Source organism: Papaver somniferum, chromosome 2, assembly GCF_003573695.1.
Source record: "Papaver somniferum cultivar HN1 chromosome 2, ASM357369v1, whole genome shotgun sequence".
In the NCBI taxonomy this organism is placed as follows: domain Eukaryota; kingdom Viridiplantae; phylum Streptophyta; class Magnoliopsida; order Ranunculales; family Papaveraceae; genus Papaver; species Papaver somniferum.
The window spans coordinates 22,763,954-22,777,158 of record NC_039359.1 but is presented as its reverse complement, the minus strand read 5'-3'; the positions used below and the strand labels follow the sequence as shown (position 1 = coordinate 22,777,158).

Here is a 13,205-nt window from a genome sequence, read left to right as displayed (position 1 = left end):
ACTATGCATTGGGGGGAGTATTGTTACAAGATGGTAAACCAGTGGGGTACCATTCAGAATTGTTCTCAGGTGCTATTAAGAACTACGCACCCTATGACAAAGAATTTTATGCTTTATATCAATGTATCAAGCATTGGCGAGTGTATCTCTTAGGTAAAGAAGTAGTGGTACATTCAGATCACAAACCATTGGAGTATCTACACGCTCGGACAAAACTACAACAAGCCCGACACATGAAGTTGATGTCTTACTTAATGAGTTTTAACATTCTCATTAGGTACAAGAAGGGAGTAATAAACAAGTTGGCCAATATGTTATCTCGACCCCCAGTCTGAGCATTAATGGTAGCCATGAGAATTCAATCAATTGTTCCTCAAGAGTATGCAGAGTCATATGCATCCAACAAAGAATTAAAGACAATGTTATAAGGTGTAAAGAGTGGTTTGAAAAGTGAGTATGAACTCTGCGATGGATTGTTATACAAAGTTCAGTTACTTTGCATACCGGAAGATGAAGATCGTTTGCAATGGTTGAGAGAAGCACACACATCCCGATTTGCTGGACACTTTGGGAAGAATAAAACTCTTCTTAACCTTCGTCTTTTATGTCTTTTGGCCAAAGATGCAAGATGATGTGGATAAGTTAGTTAGAGGGTGTAAGTTGTGTAGCGCATCTAAACCTTCCAACAAAAAACGTGGGTTATATCTACCATTACCAGTACCATCAATGCCTTGGGAGAGTACTTCTATGGATTTTCTTGGTGGGTTACCAAAGACCAAAACTGGTTATGATTACTTGTTCGTTGTGGTGGACCAATTCAGCAAGATGATTGCATTAATTCCATGTACAAAGACGGTAATGGGAGCCGGTGCAGCAAAGCTCTTCTTTGAGCATGTGTGGAAGCATTTTGGTTTACCTACTTCGATTATTTCTGATAGGGATAGTCGATTCCTTAGTCATTTTTGGGATTCTTTTTGGAAGATGATGGACACTAGGTTGAAGAAGAGCACATCTTTTCATCCTCAAGCATCCTAAAACTTGGGATGGGAGTTTACAGTATCAACAGTTTGCTATTAATAGGGAAGTTCATAGTTCTTCGGGAAAATCTCCTTTCGAAACGTGTTGTGGTTACTTACCACCTAGCCCATTCGATCTAGTATTTTCTAGTGACACCTCAGTGGGGGGAAAGAAGATAGTGAACGACAAAAGGCACAAAAGTTGTTGGAGAAGATATCTCAGATTCATGTAACTGTTGAAGCACAATTAAAGAAGTCACAAGCCAAATACAAAGCAAAGCATGACAAGCATCTTGTGCCTTGTAATTTCGGTGTTGGTGACTTGGTATGGCTAAGATTAGGTAAGGAACGACTAAAGGGGGAAGGTAAGAAGTTGAAGCCATTGAGGTATGGACCATTTCGTATTCTCGATCAGATTGGTGACAATGCCTTTCGACTGGATATGCCACCTTATCTAGGAATGTACTCAGTTATTAATACCGAATACTTGAAGTTGTTTGAACCACCATTACTTGATGATGACGGCGACGACACTATGATCTTACCAAGAGTATAAGACTTATGGTTTGATAGAGAGGAACCACTCGAGGAAGACTGCATATTGGAGCGAAGAGTGACTAAAACACGACAAAAAGAGAAAGAAGCTTTTCTAATTGGATGTAAAGGTCAAGTGGTTTAACAAGGAAAAAGGGACTCTCGAGTTCGCTAACCTTCATTTTTAACTCTCACAGGAGTTCAAGTTCTTAAAAAGGGGACCCATGATACAGGTGTATCCGTACTCCTTTAGAGAACTTAGTTAACCTCAACCTAAGTTGAGGAAAGAATCCTATTCTAATCAGGAATCCTTGTTTAAGAAGAATTCCTAGTTAGGGAAGAGTTTTGTTTTAGGCAATACTCTTAGTTTAGGAAATAGATTCCTAATAGAAGTCCTTGGTCGACTGAGTAGGATGAAGGCTATAAATAGAGGGCTTTGGCTAAAAGCTAATATAGATACTAGATACAGAAAACCTAGAGAAATCTTGGAACAATACTTGTGCAAGCTTAGCAAATAGTTTAAGGTTAATACACTGTTTAGAGAAGATTGTGAGCGTAACAAAGAGAGAATTGTAATCGTTTTCTTGTTCATAATCTAGAGAAGATATTTTTCTTCGAATTACTACTTGTGTTCTGTTTTTTAAGTTTCTCGTCTATTATTATTCTGAATTCCGCCTTTATAATAATAGATACCAAGGTACATATATTAATACGTGTCAGTTCCAGCTCAAAGTGATTTGAGTTGGATTACTGTCCGGAAAAAGAAAAACAATGGGAAAGATTTCAAGTTCGCTTTCAAATGCTATTTCATCTTCTGCCTGGCCGGTGACTCAAGATCATGAAGTTAAGTCTACTACTCCCTCTGTTACCGATGCCGAAATAGATTCTCAAATCGCTTTTAACAAGTTGATAAGTATTTCTGACCATCCTTTGATGAGATCGATGTGTAAAAATCTTTTAGAGAATGCAAAATCTCAATCAAAGATGGAAACACCTCTGATTGAGGATGATGATGGTTTAAGAGACTTCGACCCTGACACGGACGATGAAGAGCAAATTGATGCTGTCAAATGCTCGTTTCAAGATGAAAATTGCGATTTTGAAGGTTGAATAGCTTTCAGTTTTCGTATCTTTTGGGTTTCTTGTTTGTGAAGGTTCTTAGGTAGATTCTTGTTTGGGGCTTGTATTGGGTTTTCTCTTTGAGAATGTGTTGAGTTGCTCCTTCGTGGGCATGTTGTGTTGTTTTCCTTTTTCTTTTTTCTTTCTTCTTTTTTGTAACTTTGGTGTCACTCTTGGTGACATTTTTGTTTTTTTCTAATTAAATTTGCACTTTTTGTGTCAAAAAAAAATCAATTATTTTCTGACTATCAAAACGGTCAACCAAGGTCCTATGACCCATTAAAAAAATTTGGTGACCCAGACGCCTTAGGAAAGAAAAAAGTATACACATAAAAGATGTTTAGACGACAGATAAAATAGTTGAAACTTCTCGGATGAATGTGCCATTCTTTTGCTTCAAAATGCTCATTTTCATAGGAACTGCTCTGACCACGGATGTTGAACAAACAAGAGCGGAAGAAATCCTAGATATGAGTGGTCTCCCACCTATGGATGTGCAGTACTCCCTACCCTAGTTCCGAATCCAAATTTTATTCGTGCCAAACGCGTTCGATAGCTACTCCGACCTATATTCACGGTTTTTCTGGCTGTACCGAATTGTGCGCGAATTTTTCGGATTCTGAACTATTCGGGACATTTAATTCGGTTGATTTTTATATTAATTTATATTAAAAAAAGTTCGGGTGATTTTTATATTAGTTTATACTAAAAAAAAATGTTTGAGTGGAATAGGAATCGAACCTGCAGCGTTCAACTCCCCGTACAATCAGTAGAACCACAGTTCCACTCACTAGTTTTTGATTAAGTGTTTCTATATTCTCTATATAACCATTTAAACCATAGAATTCCATGTTTTCAACCATACTTTTCATAAAATATTATACATATATTATAATTAGGCTTTTAAAATTAAAACTACTTATTAATTTAATATTATATATGGGCCGAATTTTCTTTCCCGTATTCAAATATCTAAAACGAATTATAGACATACGTATCCCGTTCCGAATTATCCCCGAATTAAAAATGATTGACCGAGTAATGGACCAAATTTATCTTCCATCAAAACGAATAATACACGTACGTATGCCGTTTCGTACGTTTGGCATACGCCGAATTGCTAACTACGCTCTTTACTAAATTTGCAAGCTTAATTCCAAGCGGGAAGTCTATTTCTTTTGCCCTTTCCCTCCCCACAAACCTAATCCACATACCAATCTATTGTACCACCACTCAGAGTCATGCGTTAGGAGGCATGCTCCTTTATCCTTCAAACCTTCCTTATATAACTAGGAACTAAAAATGCTAACTGCATTTCTAATTTTTGATTATGATTCTTGATCAGTAGTAGGTGGCCTAAGACCAAGTCTTATGGTGGAATCCATCCATCTTCCATCTTCCACGCCACTTCAGCACTTGGAACTGTGGATGGAAGCGCAAGTGTAATGGTGGAATGGTAGAAACGCTATTCTAATGGAGCTAAAAAAACGCAATTAAAAATGGAGCTAAAAAAACACAATTAAGAATGAAGTTTTTTTTTCAGTAGTTAGATTTCAACAACTCATTTTAAATATACGGATAAAAAAAAACGCCATTCTTAGTTGCGTTTTTTTAGCTCCTTTCTTAATTGCGTTTAACGCTATTCTTATTGGCGTTCAGATGGATTTCATGAACCCTTCCACGAAATCGTGAAACCTTGTTTGGATTTTCTGTGGAAGACCCCAATTTAAAAGCTATTAGACTTGACATTCCATGATTTTTCCACGCTTGAAATAGTTTGGATTCCACCATAAGACTTGCTCTAAACAATGTTCCATGATCCCGAGGTGCATGGCAAAAATCTTCAACGGTCACACTTAGTGACCGAAAACGGGCTTACTAAAAAGCCGACAGGTGTAGGTACATGTATAGTGTTTCTTATGAAATAAAGCCGAAAGGGAAACCCACGCTCGAGAACAAGACCCTTTTGTCTTTATTCGTTGAACTAGCTCTACCCCATCTTGATGGACCCCGAAAATATCTCCTCCTAATTACTAAAATGCCCTGATAACAAAGTTTAAGCGATTTTGATTGATGGTGAGATAATGGGAGTTTCACAGACCAAAAATACTACATATGAATTTGATATGACAACAATGTCCTCACTTTCATGTGCTAACTGCTGATTCTTAATTTGGAGCAGAGCCACAAATGGACAATCCCCCGTGTGAAGGAATGTTTTAGTTTAAGATAATATACATAAACACATTAATAGTTGATGCATCCCCCTCTATTTAAAAGGATTAGAGGTTACAATTTGGGAAGATTGTAGTATTCCATCAATTATGCCAAACATAATGGTGTGTTTGGCGAGAACAATTTAATTAATTCTTTTTTCTTGTTCAACTATTTATATTATTAATATGCATTCATGTTTCGACATTCCATATTTTCAAAGTTTAAGTTTATTGATTAGAATCAGTAATGTATTATTTTTTGTATTCGTTAGAATTGTTACGTTTGGGATATTCTTGTAATGAATTTTTCTTTTTCTTTTTGTAGAACACGAATGGATATATATGCACACTATTTCACATTTTTAACGCCATTTTTTCTTTTCTTTGACGCCATGTTCCACCAAAAAAAAATGAGGTGTTTCTCTTAATTTAACTTCAAAGTAAAATAGAAAAAGGGAAGTAAAGTCAAGTAAATAACTCTCAAGGTTATCTACTTCCCATTAAAATAACCCAGGGATAATTCCGTAATTGACAGAGATACTGTGAATTGATTTGCACACCTCACAAGGAGCACGAACTTCATTTCAATATTTAAATCCAACTCTGAGTTAGTTTCAGATCCGCCTTTCTCGTATTTTAGAGCTCAGTTTATAAAGTTTCATGGTGTTCTTATAAAAACAACAAGAATAGGTTAAAACCAAATCACCACCTGTAGAGAAAAGAAGCAGTTTAACAAAAACACCACCATTTTTAGATCTAACTTCACCAATCTCCTCCTGACCACATCTTTTTTTCTCTTCATTTTTACTGTATAATCCAGTGAGAAACGAACAAGTTTATCACTAGGGTTTCACTTCGCAAACATCCTCCCTTTGGTTTTACACTTCAGATACTCAGATCTAAAAGCTCTACAGTGATTTTCTCGTTTTACACCTGGATCTACATTTTAAACGAGCGATTTCATTTATTTTGATCATTTTTTAGAGATGGAGACGCTAGTTATAGCTCAACAGAGAAGCCAGTATTATGGAGGAAGTAGTAGTAGATCTCATCAGGGATCTTCAGATGGGTTCGGTGGTTCTTCATCTCCTTCTTCAAGTGGTTGTTTCGGAGGAATTAATTGCAGAACTTTTCATCAATCTGGTGGTGGTGTTGGTGGTTCAGCAGGTATCTTACCGACTCCTTCTCCCTTCAAATCATTTAATCCTGATTTTCATCAGTCTTTCTCATCACCAAAAACACCCAAATCTGTTAAAAATCATAATTTTGATGAGGAAACCAAATTTACTTCTTCATCTCCACCCCTTACTATAAGTTGTATCAAAGATAGACATTTTAGTAGTGATGATTTTACTTGTTGTTCAGAACTATGGGCTGGTCCTGCTTATTCTAACTCACCACCACCAAGTTCATTACCTTTACCTAAATTTTCACTTAGACCTAAACGTAGTGTTTCATTACCTGTTTCTTCTTCTGATGAAAAAATTGAAATGATTCATCAGTTTGCTAAGTCTGCACCACCTTCGCCTACCAGTGAATCAGCAAAACTAGATAAAAATGATATCTTTCAGAGTATTGATTTTGCAACTAAAGATCTTTGCCGTATCCTTAATTTGGATATTGGAAAGAGTGATTGATGATTCTAAGTTTAGGTTACTTCTGTTGTATATATATCTTCTTTTTCAACTTTGAGTTAGTGGAGGTAATTTTGTATATTGGGGAGAATAGCTCGGTGGTGGTAATGGTGGTTAGATATAGTCTATATTAGTATGCAGTGTAAGGTGGTGGTCTGTATATCAAATCTACGGTAGTTGTGGTGGTAGAAGAGCAGAAACGACAGAGTTTTAGATGGTGGATATTAAACACGGTGGCTTGTAAATTTATGGGTTTGGAGAAGATAAGTGAAGTACTGGGTATATGGAGTTTGAGTTTAAATTGCATTTGAGTAATGGTTGGTTAAATGAGAACTTGGATAGTTGTAAGGTTTATGCCTCTGGTTGATCCAGCTCAATCGTGATATTCTTTCTTTGATGGTTGCTGGAGCCCTCAATTCCCCAGGTTTTAGAAATATATGGCTCTCTAATTGGCGTGTTAAGGTCAGAATTCATATACCATGTATATTCTATAGGTTATGTAGGTTTTTCTTCATTTCTCATTTCCTGGTAGTCATTCTATTCCTTTTAGATTTCCTAACTTCAATCTCATCCTTCTACAAACTATTCATAATGTTCAGGTTAGATGGCACAGATAAGCTTCTCTACAATAGTCTCTTTTCTATTGCCTGTATTGGCTGCTTATATCTCATATCTCCTATTCCTCAACTATACCTTTTCTTTTCTTTTCTTTTTTGCTAATGTTTGACATCTTCTATCACACCTGCTTGGCATTCACTTCCCTTTCCCCCCTTTTCTAGTTTTAAAGAGGGAAAAGTGGGGAGAGGGGATCTTAATAGTGTCCTGTTTTCTTCCCACCTTTTCTGGTTTCAATATATAGTATAGTCAATAATGTGCCATCCTGTCATAAGCCCCATCACTTGTGTATTTGTTCAATTTAGTCCAGACCACTTGTTTTCTTAAGAAGGTGTTCAGTAATTTCTTTCTACGCATCTCATCTCATCATGTCCAGTTCAGTTAGTGTTGCTCTTTCCAGTTCTCATTTCGGTGGTGGTTTTAATGGTTTTCATTTTGGAGATCACAGATCACTCGCTCCTGTTCAGAAGGTGAAAGCCCTCTCTTCTTTTCCAGGTTCTTTAAGAATTTTGTACTCCACCTGGTCGATTCTCTAATTCATGTCTGTTATTTATGAAACAGGGCTGATCCGTGGATTGGAGAAAAGAATCTTCAGGAGACATTCCCTACTCTGAAATATGTTTTATTTTGTTATTTTTTTTATATGTTTTTGCAAGGAGAGACAATGTGTAAAATCCCTGGGTAGGTGGTGAAGCTTGTATTGTCAGTGCTACGACTGTCTGGATATGCTCTTGCTCTCTCTTGCATAGTACTAGTATTTGTAGTTTTAATGTTTCGGATATCTTGAACGAATGTTGATCTATAGTTGACAAGACGAGGTATTCAGTTCTCTTTATAAGAATCTATTAATCTTAATTATTCTGCGCGTTTATTTGCATCCTTGGTTATTTGTTCTCTTCAATGACATTTGGGTATTACTTAGTTAGTGTATTGCCTTTCTCCTCTTCTGCATGATAAAGTGCCAAGTAATTGGTGTTACTCAGTTATTTTTGTTTATGCATTTGGGTGGTTTTTTCCCTCTGCTACTTTCTTATTATTTCAGTAACTGGACGGCTTGTGCCATCATGTACTACATCAGTAGTATCATATGATCTGTATGTTTCTACGTTGACAATGTTGTATGGATAACTGTATGTTTCTACATTGACAATGTTGTATGGATAACTGTATGTTTCTACATTGACAATGTTGTATGAAAACAATTCAATGGACTCAGTCTGTTGGTGGTATGTTTCTACATTGACAATGTTGTATGAAATATATCAATGGACTTCACCTGTTTGTTCGTTTGATAGGTTAGGCGATAGACACACGTGTTGCTAGGTGTACTTATAATTCAGTTCTGGCAATTAGCCTAGCGGGCTAATGTTGTTAATATAGTGGGGCTACTATCTATGAGTTCAGTGGTGGCGTAAGTCTCTGTGAAAAGGAGGAACTTGGGTTATGTAAAGTCATTCACTCTTTTCTTCTTCCCTTAAAAGTTTCTGGACCGTGTTTTCTTACAATGCCAAGTTTGCCCAAGCAGTCTTTGTAAGAGGTTTGGTGCTTAGTTGGATCAAAGAAGGTAAATAGTATACTTCCTCGAATATGGGAGCGAGAATAATTTTAGTTTAGGTCATATTGGAAGCTCAAAACAGACCACATTGCTAATTTGTTATCAAGATGTACCATCATTACTGAACTCCATTTTACTACTTCGAGTCCAATATATGGCAACCTCCTACTGTTAATATATCAAAATAAAAATAAACGGGAGTGGTGTCGGGAAAAGAGGTTGCTCACGTGCCGCAGTAGCAAGAGCTCCTCAAAGTCCGAAACACATGGGGTTGTTTTAGGTCTGAATCTGAATAAAGGTATTACTGAAGGAGATGCTTTCATGGTGAAAAGATTCATAGAAAAGAAAGCTTATTCATCCCATGGAGGCTGAGAAATTTGGTTCAGAAGTTAATGAAATTTGGTTCATAGAAAAGAAAGCTCAATTGACTTCCAACATGTCAACAGGATGCCAGTTACTATGGCTCATATCTTTGCAATGTTCGCAATGCCAACCACTGTGAAGATTGGTGGCACTCTTCTCATTGCAGCGACTCTTTTTGGTCTATGCGTTCTTATGATTGTCAATAGATTTTGGTCTCCTTGTGAACAAGAGGTTGCTTCCTTTTAGGTTTCTAATTCCTTCCTATCCATAGCAACTCCTTTAAATTGAAGAAAATGTTTTGAGGATAAGACAATATAGAACAAAGTTTGATGTTTTAAAAGTATTTCCGCAGGAATATTGCATCTGTCAAGGATAACAAACTAAGTTTGATATTTACTGTGAGTAAAAACTTCATCATTAAGAACAACTTGAATTTGAACCAACAAATATTCAGTCTAACAAAAAACAGAAAAAGGTGAAATTCTCATAAGAGATGAGATCTCTCTCTGCATAGATGTTTTAAAAGTATTTCCGCAGGAATATTGCATCTGTCAAGGATAACAAACTAAGTTGGGTGACTGGAGCAGACTTCTGAACGAGTACTGAATTCCTGATGGACAAATGAAGATGGTACTACCCAAAACTGCTGCTCAATTTCTGCAACAACTCTTGCAAGTCTATTCTTCAAAAGCTCCATTGCTGTAAAAAGCAGTATTGAACTCTCCAGCATAGAGCTTCGTCTGTATTCAAGTACCCAAGTATTTGAATCCAATTGCACAGCTGATGCACTCATTCTCTGAAGTAACCATGTTGAACTGTTTGAATTTCGCACCGAATACACTATTTTTCCATTAGGCCACTAGTTCACAAAAAGAAAAAGGAACATCAATCACGAGTTGAGATGGTAGACAAACTTATCTGAAAATTAAGGGGCTAAAAAATGATAACCATGGGACTACCTCTGTTACTCTGCCGGATAAAATGGTGACTGATCGAGAAGAAAACCCGGTTGAAAGCAGTCCTGCAGTTTGCAGAGGCCACCCCCAGATACTCACTTCCTCAGCCATAGATTCGTAGAGCTTACACCGCGAAACTACCAGCGAGTCCTCCTGCACTCAAGTTTCCGTTAATTTTGTTATTTTCCAATGAAACCAATTAGGGTATTAATAAAAATCTGCAAAAGTAAAAGAGAATTTTTTTGTTACCAGATTCAATTCCCAAATAGAGTCTTTAGATCTGCAACTTGATATCTTTCCTGAAACAGCTTCAGCGAGTTCTCTCTGTAAAAACCCTAACCTATCATTCAAATCACGGCCAACCCAAGATTGTTTCCCAATAAAATTCACAGTCTCCGGCGATAATGTTGGTTGCAAAAGCTCCGAAACCAACCAAGAAAACCCAGAATCAACCGCAAAAATCAAACAAAACCCCACAAATATCTTCCAAAGATGAAACCTTGAAACCCAGGATTTCTTCTCTACCTTTTTGATTGGTTTCTCCAAGGAAGGGAAGGATTTTGCTGTAGATTTGAGAGGTGGGGTTATCAGAATCGGTTGAAAAGTACTACCTTGTTGCTTGGGTGTTGATAAAATTGATTGATTATAAGAGATTGGGGTTCTTTCTAATGAAGATCTTAATTTTGATGATGATGATGCAGATATTTTTGTTAAAGCACTCTTTTGAATACTCATTGGCATTAGATCAAGTGTAGCATTAATACTTGCTAAACAAATCTCACAATCACAATTTGTATCTTTTCTACATCCCGGAAAATAACAGCTATCTCTATCTTCCATTGTTGTGCTTGATCTTGTACCTGAAGATGACGAAGATGATGATGTTAGACCAGTCTTCATGGCTTTCTTCTTTGTTTCTCCCTACTGTTTTTCTCTGTCTCTTTATGCCTGATCTCTTAGAGAATAAGGTATTAATTCAAGAATAAAAAAGGTAATTTGAAATTCAAATTATCCAACGGTCATATTTTAAACGGACAGTAAATGTAAAATTTCATTCCTAAATTACAACATTTAATTTCTTAAAAACGAATCCAATGGTTGACCAAAAGTCAACTTTGACTTGACTTCTTATGGGCCTTGAGCAAGAGCTCGTTTCTTCTTGAGACTTGGGTAGATGGCTAACCAGGCTGAATTCAATTGCCTCAATCTAAGCTCATATTTAGTTGGAAACTTGGAAAGCTCAAAATTTACATAATTCAACCAAGAAGTCAAAACATCTAGGAAATTTTCCATTCTAGTCGCCATCATTCAATGCTCTTACTACTCCACGGATCCTAGATGTTTGCTCAATTTCTTTGTTTAACAGACTTGTTGCAGAAAAATAACGGTGGTGCTATTCACAGCTCTAAAACACCACTCTACTCACGGCTCAACAACATCTAAACCCTACATCTTTCAAATGGTGAACGTTTTTACTTAATAGTGGGTCCTTGCTGAATATCCCTGAACCACTACTCTTGTGACACCTAGCATTGAGTGGTGAATAGAGCTCTAAGTGGAGAGGTGAATATCATTTTCCGAAAAATAATAGGGTGGATGATAATAATTGAGTACATAAGGTATATGCTATCCAAGTGGAGTTTTCAGCTGACTTTTTATGTTTTCAGTTGCATTCGTAATAATCATGAGCTAAAGGAAAGATCCGTTTCTTGATTTTCTTGGTTTTGAAAAATATCATCCTGGGCCAATTAAGATATTATGAGTCTAGGCAACCAAAAAACCACAGAAGCAAAAAAATAAGGAAAGCTCATAACATGATTATTGAAAGAAATTTTACCAATTCATGTCACGAAAAGAAAGGTATATATTGCACTGTATTGCTTATGAAATTTTTTGATTATATCCTTGATGATCATGACAAAGAGTGCTACAATTATAAGTATCGAAACTAGTAAAATGAGAAAGATGAATTATCTCCTACTTGAGAAGTACTAGTAGATCTAGTATATTTTTTAGACGACGATGATGAAGATGACGACGACGAGGATTTCGTCAATGAAGGTGGTGGAGTTAATAAATCTCCTGACCTTCTCCTAATAAGCATTTGTCTCATTCCATCAGCAACTCTAACAGCAGGATTTGATTTGAATTTTCTACAAAATGACTTGTGAGCTTTAACAGCATCATCCACTAAAACACTACTTGAACTAGAAGAAGAAGATGATTGTTTGTTCTTATTCCGTGAAGTTGTTGATGATGATGACCTTATAACTTCATCTCTAACAGCCTCAGCACATAATCCACACAACCACTTTCCTTGGAACTTGGATTTTACTTCATTGATGTATTCTTCTGTACAATCTTCTTTTAACCCACAACACTCGCACTTTGCTGATTCTATTTCCATGATTTCTTCTCCCTTCTCTTAGCTGCGCCTAGAGGGTAGTATTTGAAGGGGTAGCTTAGAACCCAAGTATATTGAAGAAATTATTGCAAAAGGGTGGCTTATATATATTCTATCTTGAATTGATTGCAAACTGAATAGAGAGGATAATTGTTTTTTGTTTTGTGTTGTTTCTTAATGTGTTTCTTCACATGGGTTTTTTGATGCCATGTTCTCTCAACAATGTGGTTGGTTTGGACTTTGGATTTGGGGAGAGGTTAGGTGTGTCTAAAAGGGAATTTTTATAACTTTTCATTTTTAATTTGCATTTTAGATAAGAGTTTACTTGGGTCTATCGATCGGCACAAGCCAGAGCCATATAGGGGTGCTAATTCAAGCTTAGGGTAGTTTTACTGCTAGGCAGTTACGGTTTGATCTTATAATGGCTTGAGTTTGGCAGCTCCACTAACTGATTGCCCTGGACTGGAAAATATTTTGCTTTTCTTATTGGTTGGAGTGTTGGAGTCCACAGAATTATTGGATTTCGACTATTTATAGTGATAGGAGCCTGTTTGTGCTGACTGACTAGTTGACTAATCACCTTCAACTTCTATTCATTGTGTATAGGTGGGAAGCCTTTTTCAGGGTTCGGCAATCAGCATATATGAATGAATTCAATAGACAAACTTGACACAAGACAAAACTAGTATTGCTTCTTTTAGTTTAACTTTCCGAGACTGCTTATTTGAGATGGGTAAAGTTATATGTCTTCCAGAAGCCGCATGTATTTCATATGCTGTATAAAGAATTCAGC

The 13,205-nt window shown here is 36.6% G+C and overlaps 3 protein-coding genes across 3 annotated transcripts; 1 reads left to right on the top strand and 2 right to left on the bottom strand.

Moving 5' to 3' along the window:
* Positions 1–5,497: 5,497 nt before the first annotated feature.
* On the top strand, positions 5,498–8,011 carry LOC113347133. The gene is made up of 2 exons (XM_026590722.1): positions 5,498–7,604; positions 7,696–8,011. The coding sequence occupies exon 1, from the start codon at positions 5,872–5,874 to the stop codon at positions 6,520–6,522; it is 651 nt and encodes a 216-aa protein (XP_026446507.1). The 5' UTR covers positions 5,498–5,871; the 3' UTR covers positions 6,523–7,604; positions 7,696–8,011.
* Positions 8,012–9,425: 1,414 nt separating this feature from the next.
* LOC113353042 lies at positions 9,426–11,297 on the bottom strand. The gene is made up of 3 exons (XM_026596762.1): positions 10,258–11,297; positions 10,012–10,161; positions 9,426–9,911 (listed from the first exon to the last, which is right to left on the bottom strand). The coding sequence occupies exons 1-3, from the start codon at positions 10,906–10,908 to the stop codon at positions 9,618–9,620; spliced, it is 1,095 nt and encodes a 364-aa protein (XP_026452547.1). The 5' UTR covers positions 10,909–11,297; the 3' UTR covers positions 9,426–9,617.
* A 557-nt stretch (positions 11,298–11,854) lies between these two features.
* Positions 11,855–12,761, bottom strand: LOC113353041 (vitellogenin-A2-like). Its single transcript, XM_026596760.1, has one exon. It carries the CDS (start codon positions 12,413–12,415, stop codon positions 11,957–11,959), a length of 459 nt encoding a protein of 152 aa, XP_026452545.1. The 5' UTR covers positions 12,416–12,761; the 3' UTR covers positions 11,855–11,956.
* Between the last annotated feature and the right edge of the window lie 444 nt (positions 12,762–13,205).

Coding starts and splice junctions, on each gene's coding strand:
- LOC113347133 (XM_026590722.1), top strand. CDS start 5,872: ATGGAGACGCTAGTTATAGCTCAACAGAGAAGCCAGTATTATGGAGGA.
- LOC113353042 (XM_026596762.1), bottom strand. CDS start 10,908: ATGAAGACTGGTCTAACATCATCATCTTCGTCATCTTCAGGTACAAGA. Junction 10,162..10,257: donor CTATTTGGGAATTGAATCTG/GTAACAAAAAAA, acceptor ACTTGAGTGCAG/GAGGACTCGCTGGTAGTTTC. Junction 9,912..10,011: donor TATCCGGCAGAGTAACAGAG/GTAGTCCCATGG, acceptor TTTGTGAACTAG/TGGCCTAATGGAAAAATAGT.
- LOC113353041 (XM_026596760.1), bottom strand. CDS start 12,415: ATGGAAATAGAATCAGCAAAGTGCGAGTGTTGTGGGTTAAAAGAAGAT.